The sequence below is a fragment of the Pseudophryne corroboree genome, chromosome 1 (assembly GCF_028390025.1).
Source record: "Pseudophryne corroboree isolate aPseCor3 chromosome 1, aPseCor3.hap2, whole genome shotgun sequence".
Taxonomy (NCBI): Eukaryota; Metazoa; Chordata; class Amphibia; order Anura; family Myobatrachidae; genus Pseudophryne; species Pseudophryne corroboree.
The window spans coordinates 10,535,646-10,559,101 of record NC_086444.1 but is presented as its reverse complement, the minus strand read 5'-3'; the positions used below and the strand labels follow the sequence as shown (position 1 = coordinate 10,559,101).

At 48.8% G+C, this 23,456-nt stretch overlaps 1 protein-coding gene and 2 pseudogenes across 2 annotated transcripts in view; 1 reads left to right on the top strand and 2 right to left on the bottom strand.

Moving 5' to 3' along the window:
• LOC135030795 (vomeronasal type-2 receptor 26-like) overlaps positions 1 to 23,456 on the bottom strand; it is a 62,737-nt gene that overhangs the window by 27,718 nt on the left and 11,563 nt on the right. For both annotated transcript variants that reach the window (XR_010238544.1, XM_063954395.1), the window contains exon 3: positions 6,608 to 6,731. Coding sequence is in view for 1 of the 2 variants with exons in the window: in XM_063954395.1 (XP_063810465.1) it covers positions 6,608 to 6,731 (124 nt within the window). In the remaining variant the exon portion in view is untranslated. The remainder of the gene's footprint in view (positions 1 to 6,607; positions 6,732 to 23,456) is intronic.
• Positions 1,366 to 1,484, bottom strand: LOC134949647 (5S ribosomal RNA; annotated as a pseudogene).
• On the top strand, positions 2,252 to 2,370 carry LOC134949642 (5S ribosomal RNA; annotated as a pseudogene).

Below are 23,456 nucleotides of genomic sequence, written 5' to 3'. Positions count from 1 at the left end.
AGATAACAGAGGCAGTACGGAAAGTGCACAGCGGCTGGTGACCCACAAAACTACAGCTAAGAAGCGTGGAGTGTGCCAGAAAGTGACGCTCCTCCGCGCCAGAGAGACCCTGCTGAGTATGCTGATGTGGGGGTCAAGTATGGCATACCCCCTCACACACCCCCATACCTCCCAAATGTCCCAATTTTCGCGGGACAGTCCCATTTTTTGGGGTCTGTCCCGCTGTCCCACCCGCGGGTCGCAGTGTCCTGCGGTGTGGGGGGGGGGCAGTTGGAAAGCTCCTGTACTCGCTGTTCTGCTTAGCAGAGCAGCGGTGAATAGTGGAGACAGAGGGGTTACGGATTAAGGGGGGGTTCAAGCAGCCGAGACGGATTAAGGGGGGGGGGCAGGTGGTACGTACCGTTGGCCCCACCGTTTTAGGGGTCCCCCCGGCTCGAGTAGCTCTGTCCCAGCTCAGAAGCTCCCCCAGCAACAGCGGCAGCATTGTGCTACAGTCAGCACATGCTGCTGCGTGTTGGCAGGTCTGTGGTGTTGCAGGGAGGCAGCAGTCTCCCTGCTTTCTTCTGCCTGTGTGGGTGTGTAGGGGGAGCGACCACCTCCTCTGGATTTAGCCCTAGCTGAGGGGCCAAAATTCCGGAATTTGCATAAGGGGACGTGGCCTCGCGTAGCGCGATTAGGCCACGCCCCCAATCCCACAGCAGGCACAGCAATGAGATAGGGCTCCCCTGTCTCAAGTACCCTGTGCCCCCCGGACTCATAATCAGCCCCTGGGGGCATGCCAGAAGCTCACAGAGCGCTGGGCATGTCCCTCACTGACGAAAACGGGGCCCTCCCGTGAAGCCACGCCCCCTTTTCGCTGTGTGTGTGTGTGTGTGTGTGTGTGTGTGTGTGAAAGCTGGGAGGTATGCACCCCTGCAACAGAAAAAGAGAAAAGAAGACTCTTTTGTGGGCGCACTCTTATATGTAGGTGTATAGAAGTCTCAGAAGAAACAAATGATAAAAATTATATGCAAATTTTATTAACAACAATCGGTAAAATGCTAGTAGAATATACTATCAAAAGTATCAAAAAGAGGAGGGAGGGGTTGGGAAAAGGGGAACACAGAACAAATTTTTACAGTGTAAATACTGAGTAATAGTTCTGGACTGCCTGGGTACGAAAATGCAGAAAATAACAGCTGGAGGCCTGCAAAAAATCTCTATAAGAATCCTAGGTAGGTATGTAAATATAAGGATATTAGGTTGATGATAAGTCAGCTAGATCTCTTATGAGTAATAATGAAGAGACGGATGGGGTAGATAAAGATGGAATGAGTAAGATGAATCTGCTGTCAGTGTTAGACGCTGAGCAAAACCGTCCAGGAACTTCTACTAAACTGAGTATTCCTCAAGAGTCTCCCACTTGAGTACTAACCCAGCCCGACACTGCTTAGCTTCCAAGATCGGAAGGATTCGGGCGTTGCCAGTGTGGTATGAAAGTAGAAGAGATATTTAATATCGAAGGCTCGGGAATCACTGATGAGAGTTCACGAAATGGAGAAGAAAAGAGTAGATATAGATTGGAGAAGAAAATAGGGGATCTGCTGCCAATGTTAGACAGAGATGGTTACCCCTGAATCAGTGGTGATAGTCCTGAAATTAGAGGAAGTTGGAAAAAGATCGGGGGGGGGGGGGAGGGAAGGAACAATGCTGGTCTAAGGTAGTTTTGGAAGGGTTGATCTCCTGTGTCGGAGATGAAGGAAGAAGGAGCGCAATGTCCAATGTCCCGTCGCGGCAGTGTGTGGCGGCTTGTTGATGTAGCGGCTGAATGAGACGGAGCTGCTCGAGGTTCAGGCTGTCCGGAGTCGGCTGTCCCCCAGGCAGTGGGGTTACGGAAGACGCGTTTCGCCCGTTCACCGGGCTTGGTCACTTCCTGATCATCTTGACTTTCTGCCAATTTTTACAATCTGCTTTCTACAACATCAAGTATTATTAATATCACAGGTACCATCAGCACCCTGTAATTGGTAGTTTATCAACCATCAACCCTTCCAAAACTACCTTAGACCAGCATTGTTCCTTCCCTCCCCCCCCCCATCTTTTTCCAACTTCCTCTAATTTCAGGACTATCACCACTGATTCAGGGGTAACCATCCCTGTCTAACATTGGCAGCAGATCCCCTATTTTCTTCTCCAATCTATATCTACTCTTTTCTTCTCCATTTCGTGAACTCTCATCAGTGATTCCCGAGCCTTCGATATTAAATATCTCTTCTACTTTCATACCACACTGGCAACGCCCGAATCCTTCCGATCTTGGAAGCTAAGCAGTGTCGGGCTGGGTTAGTACTCAAGTGGGAGACTCTTGAGGAATACTCAGTTTAGTAGAAGTTCCTGGACGGTTTTGCTCAGCGTCTAACACTGACAGCAAATTCATCTTACTCATTCCATCTTTATCTACCCCATCCGTCTCTTCATTATTACTCATAAGAGATCTAGCTGACTTATCATCAACCTAATATCCTTATATTTACATACCTACCTAGGATTCTTATAGAGATTTTTTTCAGGCCTCCAGCTGTTATTTTCTGCATTTTCGTACCCTGGCAGTCCAGAACTATTACTCAGTATTTACACTGTAAAAATTTGTTCTGTGTTCCCCTTTTCCCAACCCCCCCTCCTCTTTTTGATACTTTTGACAGTATATTCTACTACCATTTTACCGATTGTTGTTAATAAAATTTGCATATAATTTTTATCATTTGTTTCTTCTGAGACTTCTATACACATACATATAAGAGTGCGCCCACAAAAGAGTCTTCTTTTCTCTTTTTCTGTTGCATGTTTCATTACTGACTCAGGGTGCACCACCAAATTTAAGATTAATTAGAAAACATTGGTTTTCTCTTTGTACTCATTATATTTTGGTCTTAATAATATCTATTAGATACATTATTATTTTCCAGTGCGGTATACCCCCGATACATTTAGGTATGCACCCCTGCCTGTGCCATGTCCATACCATCTGCTTCTGCAGCTGCTCCTAGTGTCCTATAGATTTGGCCAGATCTGTGACTCATTTGACTAACTCCACCCACTGTTGTGACTCCGCCCAGCGTTAGCAAATGAATCACAAAATCACAGATCTGGGCTATTATATAGGAGATGAAAGGGTGTGCGATGGTGAAGGAGGCGCAGCCCCTTGCGACGGCGTGAACAGCACCTGCAGGCCACAATGTACAGAATGTAGCGGGTGCGGGGGGTACTGCGGATGGTGTCTGTAGATGCTGCGGATGGAGGGGGGGCGGAAGTGGGGGTGGGGCCCGGATGGGGAAGGGTTGGGAGGTGCTGCGGGTGGGGGAGGGGCAGAGGAGTGGGGGATGCAGATGAGGGAGGGGTCCAGAGGCACTGAAGGTGGGGGAGGGGCAGGGGTGCCAAGGGTGGGGGAGGGGCTGGTGTGGGGATGTTGCAGATGGGTGAAGGGTTCCGGAGGTGCTGTGGGATGGGAAGGGGCGGGAGTGCTGCTGGTGGGGTAGGGGTCCGCAGGCGCCATGGGTAGGGGAGGGGCTGGTACGGGTGTTGCGGCAGATGGGGAAGGAGGTCCGAAGGTGCTGCAGGTGGTGGAGGGGCAGGTGCGGGGGTCCCATTGGTGGGGGAGGGGTGGGTGAGGGGGGGACCGCGGATGGAGGAGGGTGTCTGCAGATACTGCGGGTGGAGGGGGGCAGGTGTGGGGGAGACATATAAGGGGGGTGAATGGTGGAGGGGGCCTGGAGATTGCTGGGGGTGGTGAAGGGGCGGAGAAGTGGGAGCCGCGGGTGGTGTAGGGGGTCTGGAGGCACAGCATGTGGGGGAGGGGTGGAGTACCGCATGTGGTGGAGGGGAAGGTGCGGAGGTGTGGTGCATTGGGGAGAGGTCTGGAGGTGCTGCGGGTACTGTACCTGCCAAAAAGGTAGTTGGAGGGTATGCAGTAACAGGGCCAGGACAGGGGTGACAGGGTCAGAACAGGGTTGACTGGGCCAGGACAGGGGTGACAGGGTCAGAACAGGGGTGACAGGGTCAGAACAGGGGTGACGGGGCCAGGACAGGGGTGACGGGGCCAGGACACGGGCGACGGGGCCAGGACAGAAATGACAGGGACAGGATAGGGGTGACAGGGTCAGTGTAGGGGCGGCAGGACCAGGACAGGGGTGACATGGCCAGTATAGGGTTGACAGGGCAAGCACAGGGGTGACAGGGCCAGGATAGGGGTAGCAGGGCCAGCATAAGGGTGACAGGGCCAGGAAAAGGGTGAAAAGGCCAGGATAAGGGTGAAAGGGCCAGGATAAGGGTGGCAGGTCAAGGCCAGGGGTGACAGGGACATGACAGAACACAGGGCACGGGAGAGATTGGTATTAGGGACAAAACAGTGGTGACAGACAGATGTGTCTTACCGGAGTCACTGCTGCTGGCTGCTGCTGTTCCACTCCAACCTGTTGTGATCTGCTGCTGGTGGAGACTTGGCATGGCTGACTCTCTTAGGCTGTAGTCCTGCTTCCTCTGCCCGTCCGCATCACTCCCCCCCTCCTCAGTCACACACTGCAGACCTCGCGCAGCTGCCGGGCACTGTGGTAAGGTGAGACTGGGAGTGACTGGTTAGCCCCCAGGAGATGCTGCGGCTGGAGGGAGGAGGGGGTCATAGCATGCACGTGGCGCGGACCTCACGGCTGCTGGGCACTATGGTAAGGGGAGACTGGGAGTGACTGGTAAGCTCCCAGGAGACGCTGATGCTGTAGGGAGGAGGGGGTCAGAGCCTGCAAGCAGCGCGGACTTCTGCAGCGCTACCAGCCGGCTAAAGTGTGTGAAGGAGCTGGGCGCACCTCACTGTGGGTGGCAGCGCTGCAGCTAGCGGTGGGGTTGCCGCGGCTGGAGATAATAGAGGCAGTACGGAAAGTGCACAGCGGCTGGTGACCCACAAAACTACAGCTAAGAAGCGTGGAGTGTGCCAGAAAGTGACGCTCCTCCCCGCCAGAGAGACCCTGCTGAGTATGCTGATGTGGGGGTCAAGTATGGAATACCCCCTCACACACCCCCATACCTCCCAAATGTCCCAATTTTCGCGGGACAGTCCCATTCTTTGGGGTCTGTCCCGCTGCCCCACCCGCGGGTCGCAGTGTCCTGCGGTGTGGGGGGGGGCAGTTGGAAAGCTCCTGTACTCGCTGTTCTGCTTAGCAGAGCAGCGGTGAATAGTGGAGACAGAGGGGTTACGGATTAAGGGGGGGTTCCAGCAGCAGAGCCGGATTAAGGGGGGGGGGCAGGGGGTACGTACCGTTGGACCCACAGTTTTAGGGGCCCCCCTGGCTCGAGTAGCTCTGTCCCAGCTCAGAAGCTCCCCCGTCCTGCCAGCAACAGCGGCAGCATTGTGTTACAGTCAGCACACGCTGCTGCATATTGGCAGGTCTGTGGTGTTGCAGGGAGGCAGCAGTCTCCCTGCTTTCTTCTGCCTGTGCGGGTGTGTAGGGGGAGTGACCACCCCCTCTGGATTTAGCCCTAGCTGAGGGGCCAAAATTCCATTAAAAAAAAAAAAAATCCCGGAATTTGCATAAGGGGCGTGGCCTCGCGGAGCGCGATTAGGCCACGCCCCAAATCCCACAGCAGGCACAGCAATAAGATAGGGCTCCCCTGTCTCAAGTACCCTGTGCCCCCCGGACTCATAATCAGCCCCTGGGGGCATGCCAGAAGCTCACAGAGCGCTGGGCATGCCCCCTCACTGACGAAAACGGGGCCCTCCCGTGAAGCCACGCCCCCTTTTCACCGTGTGTGTGTGTGTGTGTGTGTGTGTGTGTGTGTGTGTGTGAAAGCTGGGAGGTATGCACCCCTGCCTGTACCATGTCCATACCATCTGCTTCTGCAGCTGCTCCTAGTGTCCTATAGATTTGGCCAGATCTGTGACTCATTTGACTAACTCCGCCCACTGTTGTGACTCCGCCCAGCGTTAGCAAATGAATCACAAAATCACAGATCTGGGCTATTATATAGGAGATATGTGTGTATGCTGGGAGATTTAGTTCTACCTGCTGCGGCCTCTGGAAGTGGTCACACACATACAGGGGTCACACACACACGTGATTACACAGTCACACACATACATACACTCATCTCTGCTACAGGAGACCGGTTCCCAATGCTGGATGAAGAAGACTCCACTTCGGATGGTAAGTCAGAAATGACTTATTAAGTTAATTGGAAACTTCCAATTGCTTAATTAGTTGTTAGGGGAGTGTAGAAAGGATGTCAGAGCTAGTCCAGCTAATTTTTCCTAAATATAATGATCAGACTTTCTCTGGGGGTGCAAAACAAATAAATAAATAAGATATGGGGATTTCTCTAGAAATCACTGCATCTCATTTTATCTCCTTTAATTGAATAGGGAAATCCCATGGCTGTGCACAAAAAAAAAAAAAAACAGTGCTGCAATGTTTTCCAAAGCACTCCCTCTCAATTGAATTCCTCCCTTTCATTTTAAGCCAAAGTGTAACCTTTGTTTTATTTGAAGTTTACATGTTTTTAATGACCTATGAAGTCAATGATATCATCTACACTTCCCTCCGCACATGAGCACAGATAAAATGATGAAAAATAAGATGATTACCAGACACATTGGAGATCTCCCCCTCTGAGCACGGGACACAGTCAAAGCAGCAGGCGTGAGAGCCTTTCTTCAGTGCCCGTCTGGTACCCGGAATACACACTGCAGAGCACACACCCCGCGGTACCTGGGAAATAAATATATTAAAGCTGTTCCCATAATGTCTGCTTATTGATTTGTATTTTTAAACATGTACATTGTTATCTCCTGGGTATTGGGCTTTGGTAAACATAAAATCTTATTGCAGCAACAATCACAATGCATCTTCTCCATAATGACAACAAGAGGGGCGTATGTCCAACTTTTGCACTCAACATAACTTGTCTCCTCTAATATGCATACAGTATGACCTAGTAATGATATAAAGTAACAGTATTATGTAACGTGATGAGTAAAATAACAACACGTCATATGCCATTAGTAAAACAATACAATACACTCCTTGGGATGGGTAAATTCCCATTTGTGGACAAGGCCTTAGTAATTGGGTTTAATGGTATAAAGGAAAGTCACCATTTAAGTCCAGAGGATGAGAAATTCCTGACACCTGGTCATCAGCTCAGACGGAGTAGCCCCCCACATCAGGAATTCAGGAAAAATCCAGAAGAACCTCCCACAGAGAGACATGGACTCTGACTATAACCCAAAATGATAAACCCCGATAGGGATATTTCAGAGAGAGGGATGGATGAAGAGATTATCCTAGGTACAGAGCAAACCACATAAGATCATTTCAGTCACCTGAATACAAAGTAGGAATAGATGACAGACCTAATCCTTTTAGACCCCATCCCACACCCAGGTTTACCACCAGATTGTCTGACAGATTTAACCAATTTAAGGGTCTTGGAGAGGATGACAAGAGTTTTGCACAGCCCTGCCAGACGTTGAAATATAGAAGAGGGAAATGGGGATTGATTTCTTCATAAAAACATTATAGTAAGTATAACATCACAAAGATAAGGAAAAGAGCAGAGAAGAGGAAGAAGAAGAAGGAAAAAAAAAACGACTTAAGGAGACTTAACCATCATACCTCCAGAAATGAAGGAGAACGATACTGAATATACCAGGATCTATATTCTCAGAATCCACACCCTGACTGAAGATGAGGAGAATGGACTCAAAAGAGGACTCAAGTACACACCAACAACCTCCACAGTTTCATTAGGAAACTCACTTTAAAAAAATAATTCCATGATCTGGAACAGGATACAGAAATAAAAGAAGCAACTACATTCGTCTTCAAACCCAAATCAATATTCTTCTCAGCATTCAAAAAGGATTGTTTCAATAAAATCTTTGAGAAGATGATTAAGGATGAAATTGAGAATAAGACCTTTAAGAACATACAGAGACCAAATATGAACAGAAAAAAAGAGAAGCACTGAAAAGACTCAAAGAGAATAAACTGATTACAGTGAAATGAACAGTCAAGGGTTGAGCAGTCAATGTACAAAACACAGAAGACTACAAGAAGAATATAGAAAGACAATTATGCAATAACCATACATACAAGTATTTAAGAGGGATCCCTTCGGAAGGTATTAATAAGAAATTGCTCAATCTTCTTGAAAAATAAGAACAGAGAAAATCCATCTTGAAGAATGAACGGAAATACATTTTTATCCTACTTCCATTGATACCTGTCATCTATACTCTCCCTAAGATCCATAAGGATAAGGAACACCCACCAGGAAGGCCTATTAGGGCTGGAATGGAATCCATTGCTTCAAACCTGTTGCAATATATCAATCATACCCTACAACCCTTGGCATGGAAGACAAGATTCCACCTTAAAGATTCCACAGAAGTAATCCTTGAACTCAATTTGGTCAACTGGGAATCAAATTACATTATGGTAACGGCTGATTTTACCTCTTTGTATATGGCCACAGACCATCAACATGGCCTAGAAGCCATTACGTACTTCAAGGATCAAAAACATTTTAACCCAAATTTCAAATCCTTGATTTTGGAGAGTATTGAGTTAATTTTGTCTAACAACCATTTCTGGTTTGACAATTCCTATTATCTACAATTATGCAGGACAGCTATGGGCACCAGGTTCACCCCGAGTTATGCAAATCTTTTCATGGCCCACTGGAAGGATTAATCTGAGTATAGTGAGCATGACTTTGGGGCGAACCTGGTACTATTGAAAAAATGCATAGATTAAATCTTATTCATTTGGAGTGGAGACTCCACATCACTAGAAACATTCTGTGAACAATAATAGAAACATCTAGTTATCTTTTGAAAAAAGCAAGGAGTTAATAATTTTTTTGGACTTGTCCATATTCATCGGAGAAAACAAGCTCCAGACAAAGAAATACATCAAACCGACCAACTGCAACTCATACATTCCACATAACAGTAACCACCACCCCAATTAGCCGGCGTCAGTCCCCAGCAGTCAATTTTATAGAAAAAGGAAGTAATGTTCATAATTGGAGGACTACCACAAACAAGTCACACATTCAGGAAAAAGGGATATGATACCGCCACACTAATAGACCCATATGAGAAATGTGGAGAAATTAACAGTGGGAAACTATGATCCAATCTGTTGATGCCAGGGAAAAAGAAAAAGCAAAAATAAAAAAATAGAGCCTGGAGTTACCTTTATAGTAAAGTATAACAGTCAGTATAAGGAGTTCACTTCAAACAGATTCTAAATAAACATTGGGGATTACTACTCCCGGTCATAAAAAACTACCTTCCCCAAAAAAAACAGGTTTATATATCGCAAGCTGATGGTATAAGGAAACAAGCAGTGAAAAGTGCATTAGAGACCTCACACAAGACCAAATCCATCAAGTCAAAGGCATTTTTCAGATGTAGTTCATGTAAGATGTGTAGGAATTGCAAAAGTAAGGATTCAACTATCACCAAATATACGTCTACAGGTAACACAAATAATTCAAAATTAAGGACTTCATCACCTGCGACAGTAAGAATGTAGTTTCTACTACAATGTACCTGAAACAAACAATACGTAGGGAGGATAACATGAAGACTAAAAAACAGGAAGGGTGAATATATGCGGAATATTAAGAAGGGACTGGCCACCTATGGAGTAGCAGCACACTTCAAGAAGGAGCATGAATGTAAAATAACGAGATGGTCTGCTTCTGTGGGATACAATTAGTCCTGAACAATGTGAGGAAAAACAACACAGAGAGACCAGCAAGGACAGAGGAGCAGACCATCTTTAATCTAGGGACTTTACACCCAAAAGGTCTCAGATTGGACTTTGAAATGAAATGGTTCTTACAGTTGTGTCCACAATGCTACACCTTCCCAATCCTACCTAGCCTACTGTTACCCATTTTCTGCCCTCTATTTGAACACATCAATGCATCTGTATGTTCAAGGCCAACTATATACTGGGCTTCCTACATCAACTGTATTGTTCACTTTGTGTGTGTGTATATATATATATATATATAGAGAGAGAGAGAGAGAGAGAGAGAGAGAGAGAGAGAGAGAGAGAGAGAGAGCAAACACTGCAGGTGGCCCTCGGATAATATCCACAGGAACAGCAGGATGTGAATCAACGTTTTGAGATTTAATCTATCTTGTCACCAGGATACAAAGTAAGTGAAAAACCATACCTTTAAAAAGAGTGTCCATAACACGTGAGGACGCCAGACAGCATGGGTCCGTTATGCCAACACTCACAGATGACATCACCATACCTCGCCCGTATGATAACTCTACGTTTTGTGAGTACGGTACAAACACCTTTTAACCCTCGATTAAAAGACACTCATAGAAGAACTAATATAAGCTCCACTTTTTGTGAGGGCACCTAGCAATCCCCCACCACCCTAATGAAGCTGTGACATACTACACGATCGGTCCTTTCTGTCCCTCTTTCTCTTTTGTGAGGTACATCGGATCCCACAAGATACCTCCCCACCAGTGTGAGGAGGATCCATCTCTACTGAAGATTACCTAGCACAAATGGACACAATTCCAAAGACTCTTGCCTTAAATGATGACTTCCCATTACCATTAAACCCCACTACTAAGGCCTTGTCGACAAACGGGGGTCTTACCAATCCCATGGAGTGTATTGTATTGCTTCACTAATTGCATAACCCGTGTTGTTATTTTACTCATCACGTTACATAATACTGTTTACTTTATGTCATTGCTAGATTGTCTGCATATTAGAGGAAGCAATTGAGGTTGAGCTCAGAAGTTGGATATACACCCTCTTGTCAGTGTTTGTGTTGAGTCATATCCTGTTGTATATCCTCCCTGCAGTCACCCAGGACACAGTAGTTCTCTATTCTCCCTTTTTTCCTATCTTCTCTATAATGGCAGAAAACACTTCACATAATATTCTGGCACTACATAAGCAAGTAATAATAATAATAATAATAATAATAATAATAATAATAACTTTAGAAAACACAAGACTGAGACATATTGTAAAAACTGTCCTGGTCCCTTACTCTCACAAGCACTTATATCAGGGGTGGCCAACCAGCCAGAGGCAAAGAGCCAGAAAAGATCTGTAGTCAAGAGCAAGAGTCGCTATCGCGAACGCAGTGAAGAAGCGCGTGCAAATATGGGGGCGTGGCCTAGTTGTCACAAAGCCACACCCCATTTTTGTATGCACACCTTTCGGTATGACGTCTGTAGAAGTATGACCTTATATCATAACCTGTTTTTTGTCATGTTGTACAGCGCCACATACATATAATGCCCCAGTACAGTGCCACATACATATAATGCCCCAGTACAATGCCACATACCTATAATGCCCCAGTACAATGCCACATACATATGATGCCCCAGTACAGTGCCACATACATATAATGCCCCAGTACAATGCCACATACATATAATGCCCCAGTACAGTGCCACATACATATAATGCCCCAGTACAATGCCACATACATATAATGCCCCAGTACAGTGCCACATACATATAATGCCCCAGTACAATGCCACATACATAAAAAAAACGCTAAAAATGGCCACCTCCACAGTGACGGTTGTGCCCCTAGTGCCAGATACACATGTCCCGACCGTGCCTGCTATGCCCCCAGTGCCAGATATGCCCCCAGTGACAGATATACATGTCCCCACAGCAGGGCCGTAACTACGTGTGTGCCAAGTGGGCTTGGCACACAGCGCAGTTGCCCTGAGGGCGCACGGACAGCAGCATGTAATGAGTCAAATTGACTCATTACATGCCGCCTGTTCTGTGCTGTGTGCCACCGCACTGTGGAGGGAGAAGACAGCAGCGCCGGGCAGGTGAGAAGGAGGAGGAGGGAGGGGGACTGGAGCTGCAGCAGCGCTATTTCATTGGTAGTAAGCGCCGCTGCAGCTGTCCCCTCTCCTTCCGTATTGGCTGCCCGGCACTGCTGTGGATGCTGGGATGTGGTTCCTCCATCCCAGCATCCACAGCAGCGCCTGGCAGCCAATACGGAAGAAGAGGGGACTGCTGCAGTGGCGCTTACTACCAATGAAATAGCGCTGCTGCGGCTCCAGTTCCCCTCCCTCCTCCTTCTCACCTGCCTGCACCGAGGAAGCTGCACGAGGAGCCTGTCAGTGGGGAGATGTTCTCTCCCTCTCTCTCTCTCTCTCTCTCGGATACCGTCTGCCATAATGTGTAAAAAGGGGGCCTGGCTGCCGCAATGTGTAAAAGGGGGGACTGGCTGCCGCAATGTGTAAAAGGGGGGACTGGCTGCCGCAATGTGTAAAAAGGGGGGGCTGGCTGCCGCAATGTGTAAAAAGGGGGGACTGGCTGCCGCAATGTGTAAAAAGGGGGACTGGCTGCCGCAATGTGTAAAAAGGGAGCCTGGCTGCCGCAATGTGTAAAAGGGGGGACTGGCTGCCGCAATGTGTAAAAAGGGGGACTGGCTGCCGCAATGTGTAAAAAGGGGTACACCATCTGCCGCAATGTGTAAAAAGGGGGACTTCCTGCCGAAATGAGTAAAAAGGGGTACACCATCTGCCGCAATGTGTAAAAAGGGGACGCTGTCTGCTGTAATGTGTAAAAAGGGGGACGCTGTCAGCTGTAATGTATAAAAGGGTCTCTACCTGGTGTAGTGGCGCTACTGTGCAGCGTAATTTGAATAATGGAGACTACTGTGCACCGTAGTATGAATTGCTATTACTTTGTGGCCACGCCCCTTCCCCACAAAGCCACGCCCCTATATATTTTTCCCGCGCCTACGGCGCGCACTGCCCCTATTTAGTGCTGGGATTCAGCCGGTTCGCACCGGTTCTACAGAACCGATACCAAATGTACTATCGGTTCTGCAGAACCGTTTGCTGGCCTGCTGAATTCCACCACTGACCCACTGATACAACCCGGGTGCCTGCTGTTAATTTTATTACTTTTTTTGGCCACCGCAGCTTGCCCTGGCTTGGACAATGATTATAAATTAATATAATGGCTGCCTGCCTGGCTCTGCTCTTCTGGGCTGGGCAGGGCTGTCCAGGCTGTCAGACATCCTGTGTAAGCCCCACCCTGCCTCCCTTGTTGTTGGCAAGGATTGGCTCCCCCTGCACACGTGTTCTTAACTTCTGTGCAGACTGTGCAGAGGAGAGGACTCAGAGGCGGAGCCACCATCAGCCATCACGCGGTAGCGGACGGTGCGCAAAAGGGCAGCCTGGAAGACAACAAGTCATCATCACTTGGGACGGAGTCGGGACTCAGGAGTGCCAGAGCAGGGACAGACAGACGCACGGCACGGGCACAACACTGTTCAGCCAGTTCCTATCGGCCCGGTGGCCGTGACATCACATCAGCGTCTGAGGCGGAGACTGCGGCACAGACAGAAGAGCAGAGACAGGCAGCCCAGGAGCACGGACAGTACTGGGTCACCGACCGTCGGCATCTGGGTGAGTTATGCTGCTGTGCTGAGCCTGTCACTGCAGTGTTTAATGTGGCAAGGGAGGGGCCAGGCGGTCCCGCCGGGGGCATCAAAATGGCGCAGTTATGCAGTATGAAGAAGGAGGGGAGGGAGGCTGTTGCTAGCTTGCCGAGGATGAGTAGCTCAGGGGCTGCCAGGCCGCTGCACAATGCTGTTGGTGTTGGGGAGAGACAGAGAGGAGCCAGTATGGCTGGACTCGGTTGCTGGGCTGGCTGTGGGCTTGCCATAGAGGAGAGGAGCCATTATTAGCCTGCAGTGGTGGAGGAGGGAGGGGGGCATCAAAATGGCGCAGTATGAAGAAGGAGGGGAGACTTCCAGGAAGGGCCCCTGAGGGAGATGGGAGTGGTCAGAGAGGCTGCATTTTGGTAATGGCGCTTTACAGAGAATATTTGAGCATTCACATTGGGGCAGATCAATGTATTAAGCCTGGTGAAGAGATAAAGTGGACAAAAAGTGAGATAAAATGGAAGGAGACAACGCACCAGCCAATCAGCTCCCAACTGTCATTTTTCAAACACAGCTGATTGGCGGTTGAATTATCTCCTTACACTTTATCACCACTTTATCTCATCACCGTGCTTAATACATCTGCCTCATTGTTTGTATCCTTGTTGTATGGATGTACAGTACCATTCTTCATGCTGCCATGGAACCATGATTTCTGTACTTAGGGTGAGACTGAGATGTATGCTTCTACTTACATGTCCATAAATAAATGTTATTATTATATTTTTAAAGATTTTTTTTTTTTTATGACTGATTTTAAAAACACTGCCCCACAGTACCAGATATGCCCCAGTGCCAGATACACATGTCCCCACAGTGCCTGCTATGCCCCCAGTGCCAGATATGCCCCCAGTGCCAGATACACATGTCCCCACAGTGCCTGCTATGCCCCCAGTGCCAGATATGCCCCCAGTGCCAGATACACATGTCCCCACAGTGCCTGCTATGCCCCCAGTGCCTGCTATGCCCCCAGTGTCAGATATGCCCCCAGTGCCAGATACACATGTCCCCACAGTGCCTGCTATGCCCCCAGTGCCAGATATGCCCCCATTACCAGATACACATGTCCCCACGGTGCCAGATATGCCCCAGTGCCAGATACACATGTCCCCCAGTGCCTGCTATGCCCCCAGTGCCAGATATGCCCCCAGTGCCAGATACACATGTCCCCACAGTGCCTGCTATGCCCCCAGTGCCTGCTATGCCCCCAGTGTCAGATACACATGTCCCCACAGTGCCTGCTATGCCCCCAGTGCCAGATACACATGTCCCCACAGTGCCTGCTATGCCCCCAGTGCCAGATATGCCCCCATTACCAGATACACATGTCCCCACGGTGCCAGATATGCCCCAGTGCCAGATACACATGTCCCCCAGTGCCTGCTATGCCCCCAGTGCCAGATACACATGTCCCACAGTGCCAGATATGCTCCCAGTGCCAGATACACATGTCCCCACAGTGCCTGCTATGCCCCCAGTGCCAGATACACATGTCCCCACAGTGCCTGTTATGCCCCCAGTGCCAGATACACATGTCACCACAGTGCCTGTTATGCCCCCAGTGCCAGATACACATGTCAACACAGTGCCTGCTATGCCCCCAGCAGGAGTGGTTCTTGGTGCGGGCAAGCAATGCCTTCATCCAGGGTGCTGCAACCTGGGGTAGCAGCCACAGTCACCCCGCAGGCACCGCCGCCTACCCGCACCCCGCTCCCCGGCTGCAGTGGACGCCGTGGGCTGTGTGGGCATCTGCTGCAGCCGGCTCCAGGGACAGACACTAGAGGTCAGTATTGACCTCTAGTGTCTGTGCGGCGCTGCTATGGGAGAGACGTCATGACATCTCTCCCATAGAGAGAAGCCGCGGGCGGCCAGACGGAGCAGCAGCGGTTGGGAAGCTGGAGCGGGGCAGTGGTAAGTATTGTTTTTGTTATTTGTGTGTGTGTCTTTGTTTGTAAGTGGCTACAGGGGGCACAGCAACAGTGGGCAAAGCAACAGGGGGCACAACTACTGGGGGCAAAGAAAGAGGGGGCACAACTACTGGGGGCAAAGAAACGGGGCACAACTACTGGGGGAAAAGAAAGAGGGGGCACAACTACTGGAGGCAAAGCAACAGGGGGCACAACTACTAGGGGCAAAGCAACAGGGGGCACAGCAATGGGGCACAACTACTGGGGGCAAATCTACTGGGGGCATAGCTATAGTTGGCGCAAATACTGGGGCATATCTACAGGGGACATATCTACTGGAGGCACAGCTACAGGGGGCATAGCTACAGGGTGCATAGCTACAGGGTACATATCTACAGGGTACATAGCTACAGGGTACATAGCTACAGGGTACATATCTACAGGGTACATATCTACAGGGTGCATAGCTACAGGGTGCATATCTACAGGGTGCATATCTACAGGGTGCATAGCTACAGGGTACATATCTACAGGGTGCATAGCTACAGGGTACATATCTACAGGGGGCATAGCTACAGGGTACATATCTACAGGGTACATATCTACAGGGTACATAGCTACAGGGTACATAGCTACAGGGTACATATCTACAGGGTGCATATCTACAGGGTACATAGCTACAGGGTACATAGCTACAGGGTACATATCTACAGGGTGCATATCTACAGGGTACATATCTACAGGGTACATATCTACAGGGTGCATATCTACAGGGTGCATAGCTACAGGGTGCATATCTACAGGGTGCATATCTACAGGGTGCATAGCTACAGGGTGCATATCTACAGGGTGCATATCTACAGGGTGCATAGCTACAGGGTGCATATCTACAGGGTGCATATCTACAGGGTGCATAGCTACAGGGTGCATATCTACAAGGTACATATCTACAGGGTGCATAGCTACAGGGTACATATCTACAGGGTACATATCTACAGGGTACATAGCTACAGGGTACATATCTACAGGGTGCATAGCTACAGGGTACATAGCTACAGGGGGCATATCTACAGGGTACATATCTACAGGGGGCATATCTACAGGGTGCATATCTACAGGGTGCATAGCTACAGGGTGCATATCTACAAGGTACATATCTACAGGGTGCATAGCTACAGGGTACATATCTACAGGGTACATATCTACAGGGTACATATCTACAGGGTGCATAGCTACAGGGTGCATAGCTACAGGGTACATAGCTACAGGGTGCATAGCTACAGGGTACATATCTACAGGGTACATATCTACAGGGTGCATAGCTACAGGGTGCATATCTACAGGGTACATATCTACAGGGTACATAGCTACAGGGTACATAGCTACAGGGTACATAGCTACAGGGGGCATAGCTACAGGGTACATAGCTACAGGGTACATAGCTACAGGGGGCATAGCTACAGGGTACATATCTACAGGGGGCATATCTACAGGGTGCATATCTACAGGGTACATATCTACAGGGTGCATAGCTACAGGGTGCATATCTACAGGGTACATATCTACAGGGTACATAGCTACAGGGGGCATATCTACAGGGTACATAGCTACAGGGGGCATATCTACAGGGGGCATATCTACAGGGGGCATAGCTACAGGGTACATAGCTACAGGGTACATAGCTACAGGGTACATAGCTACAGGGGGCATAGCTACAGGGTACATAGCTACAGGGTACATAGCTACAGGGTACATATCTACAGGGTGCATAGCTACAGGGTACATATCTACAGGGTACATATCTACAGGGTGCATAGCTACAGGGTACATATCTACAGGGTACATAGCTACAGGGGGCATATCTACAGGGGGCATATCTACAGGGTACATAGCTACAGGGTACATAGCTACAGGGGGCATATCTACAGGGTACACAGCTACAGGGGGCATATCTACAGGGGGCATATCTACAGGGTACATAGCTACAGGGTACATAGCTACAGGGGCCATAGCTACAGGGGGCATATCTTCAGGGTACATAGCTACAGGGTACATATCTACAGGGTGCATAGCTACAGGGGGCATATCTACAGGGTGCATAGCTACAGGGTACATATCTACAGGGGGCATAGCTACAGGGGGCATATCTACAGGGTACATAGCTACAGGGGGCATATCTACAGGGGGCATATCTACAGGGTACATAGCTACAGGGTACATAGCTACAGGGGGCATATCTACAGGGTACACAGCTACAGGGGGCATATCTACAGGGGGCATATCTACAGGGCACATAGCTACAGGGGGCATAGCTACAGGGTACACAGCTACAGGGGGCATATCTACAGGGGGCATATCTACAGGGTACATAGCTACAGGGTACAACGCTACAGGGGGCATATCTACAGGGTACACAGCTACAGGGGGCATATCTACAGGGGGCATATCTACAGGGTACATAGCTACAGGGTACATAGCTACAGGGTACATAGCTACAGGGGGCATATCTACAGGGTGCATAGCTACAGGGTACATAGCTACAGGGGGCATATCTTCAGGGTGCATAGCTACAGGGTACATAGCTACAGGGTACACAGCTACAGGGTACATAGCTACAGGGTACATAGCTACAGGGGGCATATCTACAGGGGGCATAGCTACAGGGTACATAGCTACAGGGTACATAGCTACAGGGTACATAGCTACAGGGGGCATATCTACAGGGTACATAGCTACATGGGGCATATCTACATGGTGCATATCTACAGGGGGCATAGCTACAGGGTACATATCTACAGGGTACATAGCTACAGGGTACATAGCTACAGGGCACATAGCTACAGGGTACATAGCTACAGGGGGCATATCTACAGGGTGCATATCTACAGGGGGCATAGCTACAGGGTACATATCTACAGGGTACATAGCTACAGGGTACATAGCTACAGGGCACATAGCTACAGGGTACATAGCTACAGGGTACATAGCTACAGGGTACATATCTACAGGGTACATATCTACAGGGTACATATCTACAGGGGGCATAGCTACAGGGTGCATATCTACAGGGTACATATCTACAGGGTACATATCTACAGGGGGCATAGCTACAGGGTACATATCTACAGGGTACATAGGTACAGGGTACATAGCTACAGGGTACATAGCTACAGGGAGCATATCTACAGGGTACATAGCTACAGGGCACATAGCTACAGGGTACATAGCTACAGCAGTAATATCTACAGGGTGCATATCTACAGGGTACATAGCTACAGGGTACATAGCTACAGGGTACATAGCTACAGCAGTAATATCTACAGGGTACATATCTTCAGGGTACATAGCTACAGGGTACATAGCTACAGGGTGCTCAGCTACAGGGGGCATATCTACAGGGGGCATATCTACAGGGTACATAGCTACAGGGTACATAGCTACAGGGGGCATATCTACAGGGTACATAGCTACAGGGTACATATCTACAGGGGGCATATCTACAGGGTACATAGCTACAGGGGGCATATCTACAGGGGGCATATCTACAGGGTACATAGCTACAGGGGGCATATCTACAGGGGGCATATCTACAGGGTACATAGCTACAGGGTACATAGCTACAGGGGGCATATCTACATGGTACACAGCTACAGGGGGCATATCTACAGGGGGCATATCTACAGGGCACATAGCTACAGGGGGCATAGCTACAGGGTACACAGCTACAGGGGGCATATCTACAGGGGGCATATCTACAGGGTACATAGCTACAGGGTACATAGCTACAGGGGGCATATCTACAGGGTACACAGCTACAGGGGGCATATCTACAGGGGGCATATCTACAGGGTACATAGCTACAGGGTACATAGCTACAGGGTACATAGCTACAGGGGGCATATCTACAGGGTGCATAGCTACAGGGTACACAGCTACAGGGTACATATCTACAGGGTACATAGCTACAGGGTACATAGCTACAGGGCACATAGCTACAGGGTACATAGCTACAGGGGGCATATCTACAGGGTGCATAGCTACAGGGTACATAGCTACAGGGTACACAGCTACAGGGTACATAGCTACAGGGTACATAGCTACAGGGGGCATATCTACAGGGTGCATATCTACAGGGGGCATAGCTACAGGGTACATATCTACAGGGTACATAGCTACAGGGTACATAGCTACAGGGCACATAGCTACAGGGTACATAGCTACAGGGTACATATCTACAGGGTACATATCTACAGGGTACATATATACAGGGGGCATAGCTACAGGGTGCATATCTACAGGGTACATATCTACAGGGTACATATCTACAGGGGGCATAGCTACAGGGTGCATATCTACAGGGTACATAGCTACAGGGTACATATCTACAGGGTACATATCTACAGGGTACATATCTACAGGGGGCATAGCTACAGGGTGCATATCTACAGGGTACATATCTACAGGGTACATATCTACAGGGGGCATAGCTACAGGGTACATATCTACAGGGTACATAGGTACAGGGTACATATCTACAGGGTGCATATCTACAGCGTACATATCTACAGGGGGCATAGCTACAGGGTGCATATCTACAGGTTGCATAGCTACAGGGTACATAGCTACAGGGTACATAGCTACAGGGTACATATCTACAGGGTACATAGCTACAGGGTGCATATCTACAGGGTACATATCTACAGGGGGCATAGCTACAGGGCACATAGCTACAGGGTGCATAGCTACAGGGTACATAGCTACAGGGTACATAGCTACAGGGTGCATATCTACAGGGTACATAGCTATAGGGTACATAGCTACAGGGTGCATATCTACAGGGTACATATCTACAGGGGGCATAGCTACAGGGCACACAGCTACAGGGTACATATCTACAGGGTACATAGCTACAGGGTACACAGCTACAGGGTACATATCTACAGGGTACATATCTACAGGGTACATAGCTACAGGGTGCATAGCTACAGGGTGCATAGCTACAGGGTACATAGCTACAGGGTGCATAGCTACAGGGTACATAGCTACAGGGTACATAGCTACAGGGTACATATCTACAGGGTACATAGCTACAGGGTACATATCTACAGGGTACATAGCTACAGGGTACATAGCTACAGGGTACATAGCTACAGGGTACATATCTACAGGGGGCATAGCTACAGGGTGCATAGCTACAGGGTACATAGCTACAGGGTACATATCTACAGGGTACATAGCTACAGGGGGCATAGCTACAGGGTACATATCTACAGGGTACATATCTACAGGGTACATAGCTACAGAGGGCATAGCTACAGGGTACATAGCTACAGGGTGCATAGCTACAGGGTACATAGCTACAGGGTGCATAGCTACAGGGTACATAGCTACAGGGTACATAGCTACAGGGTACATATCTACAGGGTACATATCTACAGGGGGCATAGCTACAGGGTGCATAGCTACAGGGTACATAGCTACAGGGTACATAGCTACAGGGTACATATCTACAGGGTACATATCTACAGGGGGCATATCTACAGGGTGCATAGCTACAGGGTAGATATCTACAGGGTACATATCTACAGGGGGCATAGCTACAGGGTGCATAGCTACAGGGTACATATCTACAGGGTACATAGCTACAGGGTGCATAGCTACAGGGTACATAGCTACAGGGTACATATCTACAGGGTACATATCTACAGGGGGCATAGCTACAGGGTACATAGCTACAGGGCACATAGCTACAGGGTGCATAGCTACAGGGTGCATATCTACAGGGTACATAGCTACAGGGCACATATCTACAGGGTACATAGCTACAGGGTACATAGCTACAGGGTACATAGCTACAGGGTGCATAGCTACAGGGTACATAGCTACAGGGTACATAGCTACAGGGTACATATCTACAGGGGGCATAGCTACAGGGTACATAGCTACAGGGTGCATATCTACAGGGTACATATCTACAGGGGGCATAGCTACAGGGTACATAGCTACAGGGTACATAGCTACAGGGTACATAGCTACAGGGTGCATATCTACAGGGTACATATCTACAGGGGGCATAGCTACAGGGCACATAGCTACAGGGTGCATAGCTACAGGGTACATAGCTACAGGGTACATATCTACAGGGTACATAGCTACAGGGGGCATAGCTACAGGGTACATATCTACAGGGTACATATCTACAGGGTACATAGCTACAGAGGGCATAGCTACAGGGTACATATCTACAGGGGGCATAGCTACAGGGTACATAGCTACAGGGTACATAGCTACAGGGTACACAGCTACAGGGTACATAGCTACAGGGTACATAGCTACAGGGTACACAGCTACAGGGTACATAGCTACAGGGTACATAGCTACAGGGTACATATCTACAGGGTACATAGCTACAGGGGGCATATCTACTGGGGGCACAGCTACAGGGGGCATAGCTACAGGGTACACAGCTACAGGGTACATAGCTACAGGGTACATAGCTACAGGGTACATAGCTACAGGGGGCATATCTACTGGGGGCACAGCTACAGGGGGCATAGCTACAGGGTACATAGCTACAGGGGGCATAGCTACAGGGTACATATCTACAGGGTGCACAGCTACAGGGTGCATATCTACAGGGGGCATATCTACTGGGGGCACAGCTACAGGGTGCATATCTACAGGGTACATAGCTACAGGGTACATATCTACAGGGTACATAGCTACAGGGTACATATCTACAGGGTGCACAGCTACAGGGTACAAAGCTACAGGGTGCATAGCTACAGGGTACATAGCTACAGGGGGCATATCTACTGGGGGCACAGCTACAGGGGGCATAGCTACAGGGTACATAGCTACAGGGGGCATAGCTACAGGGTACATATCTACAGGGTGCACAGCTACAGGGTACATAGCTACAGGGTACATAGCTACAGGGGGCATATCTACTGGGGGCACAGCTACAGGGTGCATATCTACAGGGTACATATCTACAGGGTACATAGCTACAGGGTACATATCTACAGGGTACATAGCTACAGGGTACATATCTACAGGGTGCACAGCTACAGGGTACATAGCTACAGGGTGCATAGCTACAGGGTACATAGCTACAGGGTACATAGCTACAGGGTACATAGCAATAGGGTACATATCTACAGGGTACATAGCTACAGGGGGCATAGCTACAGGGTACATATCTACAGGGTACATAGCTACAGGGTACATAGCTACAGGGTACATATCTACAGGGGGCATAGCTGCAGGGTACATAGCTACAGGGTGCATAGCTACAGGGTACATAGCTACAGGGTACATAGCTACAGGGTACATATCTACAGGGTACATATCTACAGGGGGCATAGCTACAGGGTGCATAGCTACAGGGTACATAGCTACAGGGTACATATCTACAGGGTACATATCTACAGGGGGCATATCTACAGGGTGCATAGCTACAGGGTAGATATCTACAGGGGGCATAGCTAAAGGGTACATAGCTACAGGGTGCATAGCTACAGGGTACATATCTACAGGGTACATAGCTACAGGGTGCATAGCTACAGGGTACATAGCTACAGGGTACATATCTACAGGGTACATATCTACAGGGGGCATAGCTACAGGGCACATAGCTACAGGGTGCATAGCTACAGGGCACATAGCTACAGGGTGCATATCTACAGGGTACATAGCTACAGGGTACATATCTACAGGGTGCACAGCTACAGGGTACATATCTACAGGGTACATAGCTACAGGGCACATATCTACAGGGTACATAGCTACAGGGTACATAGCTACAGGGTACATAGCTACAGGGTGCATATCTACAGGGTACATAGCTATAGGGTACATAGCTACAGGATACATAGCTACAGGGTACATAGCTACAGGGTACATAGCTACAGGGTACATATCTACAGGGGGCATAGCTACAGGGTACATAGCTACAGGGTGCATATCTACAGGGTACATATCTACAGGGGGCATAGCTACAGGGTGCATATCTACAGGGTACATATCTACAGGGGGCAT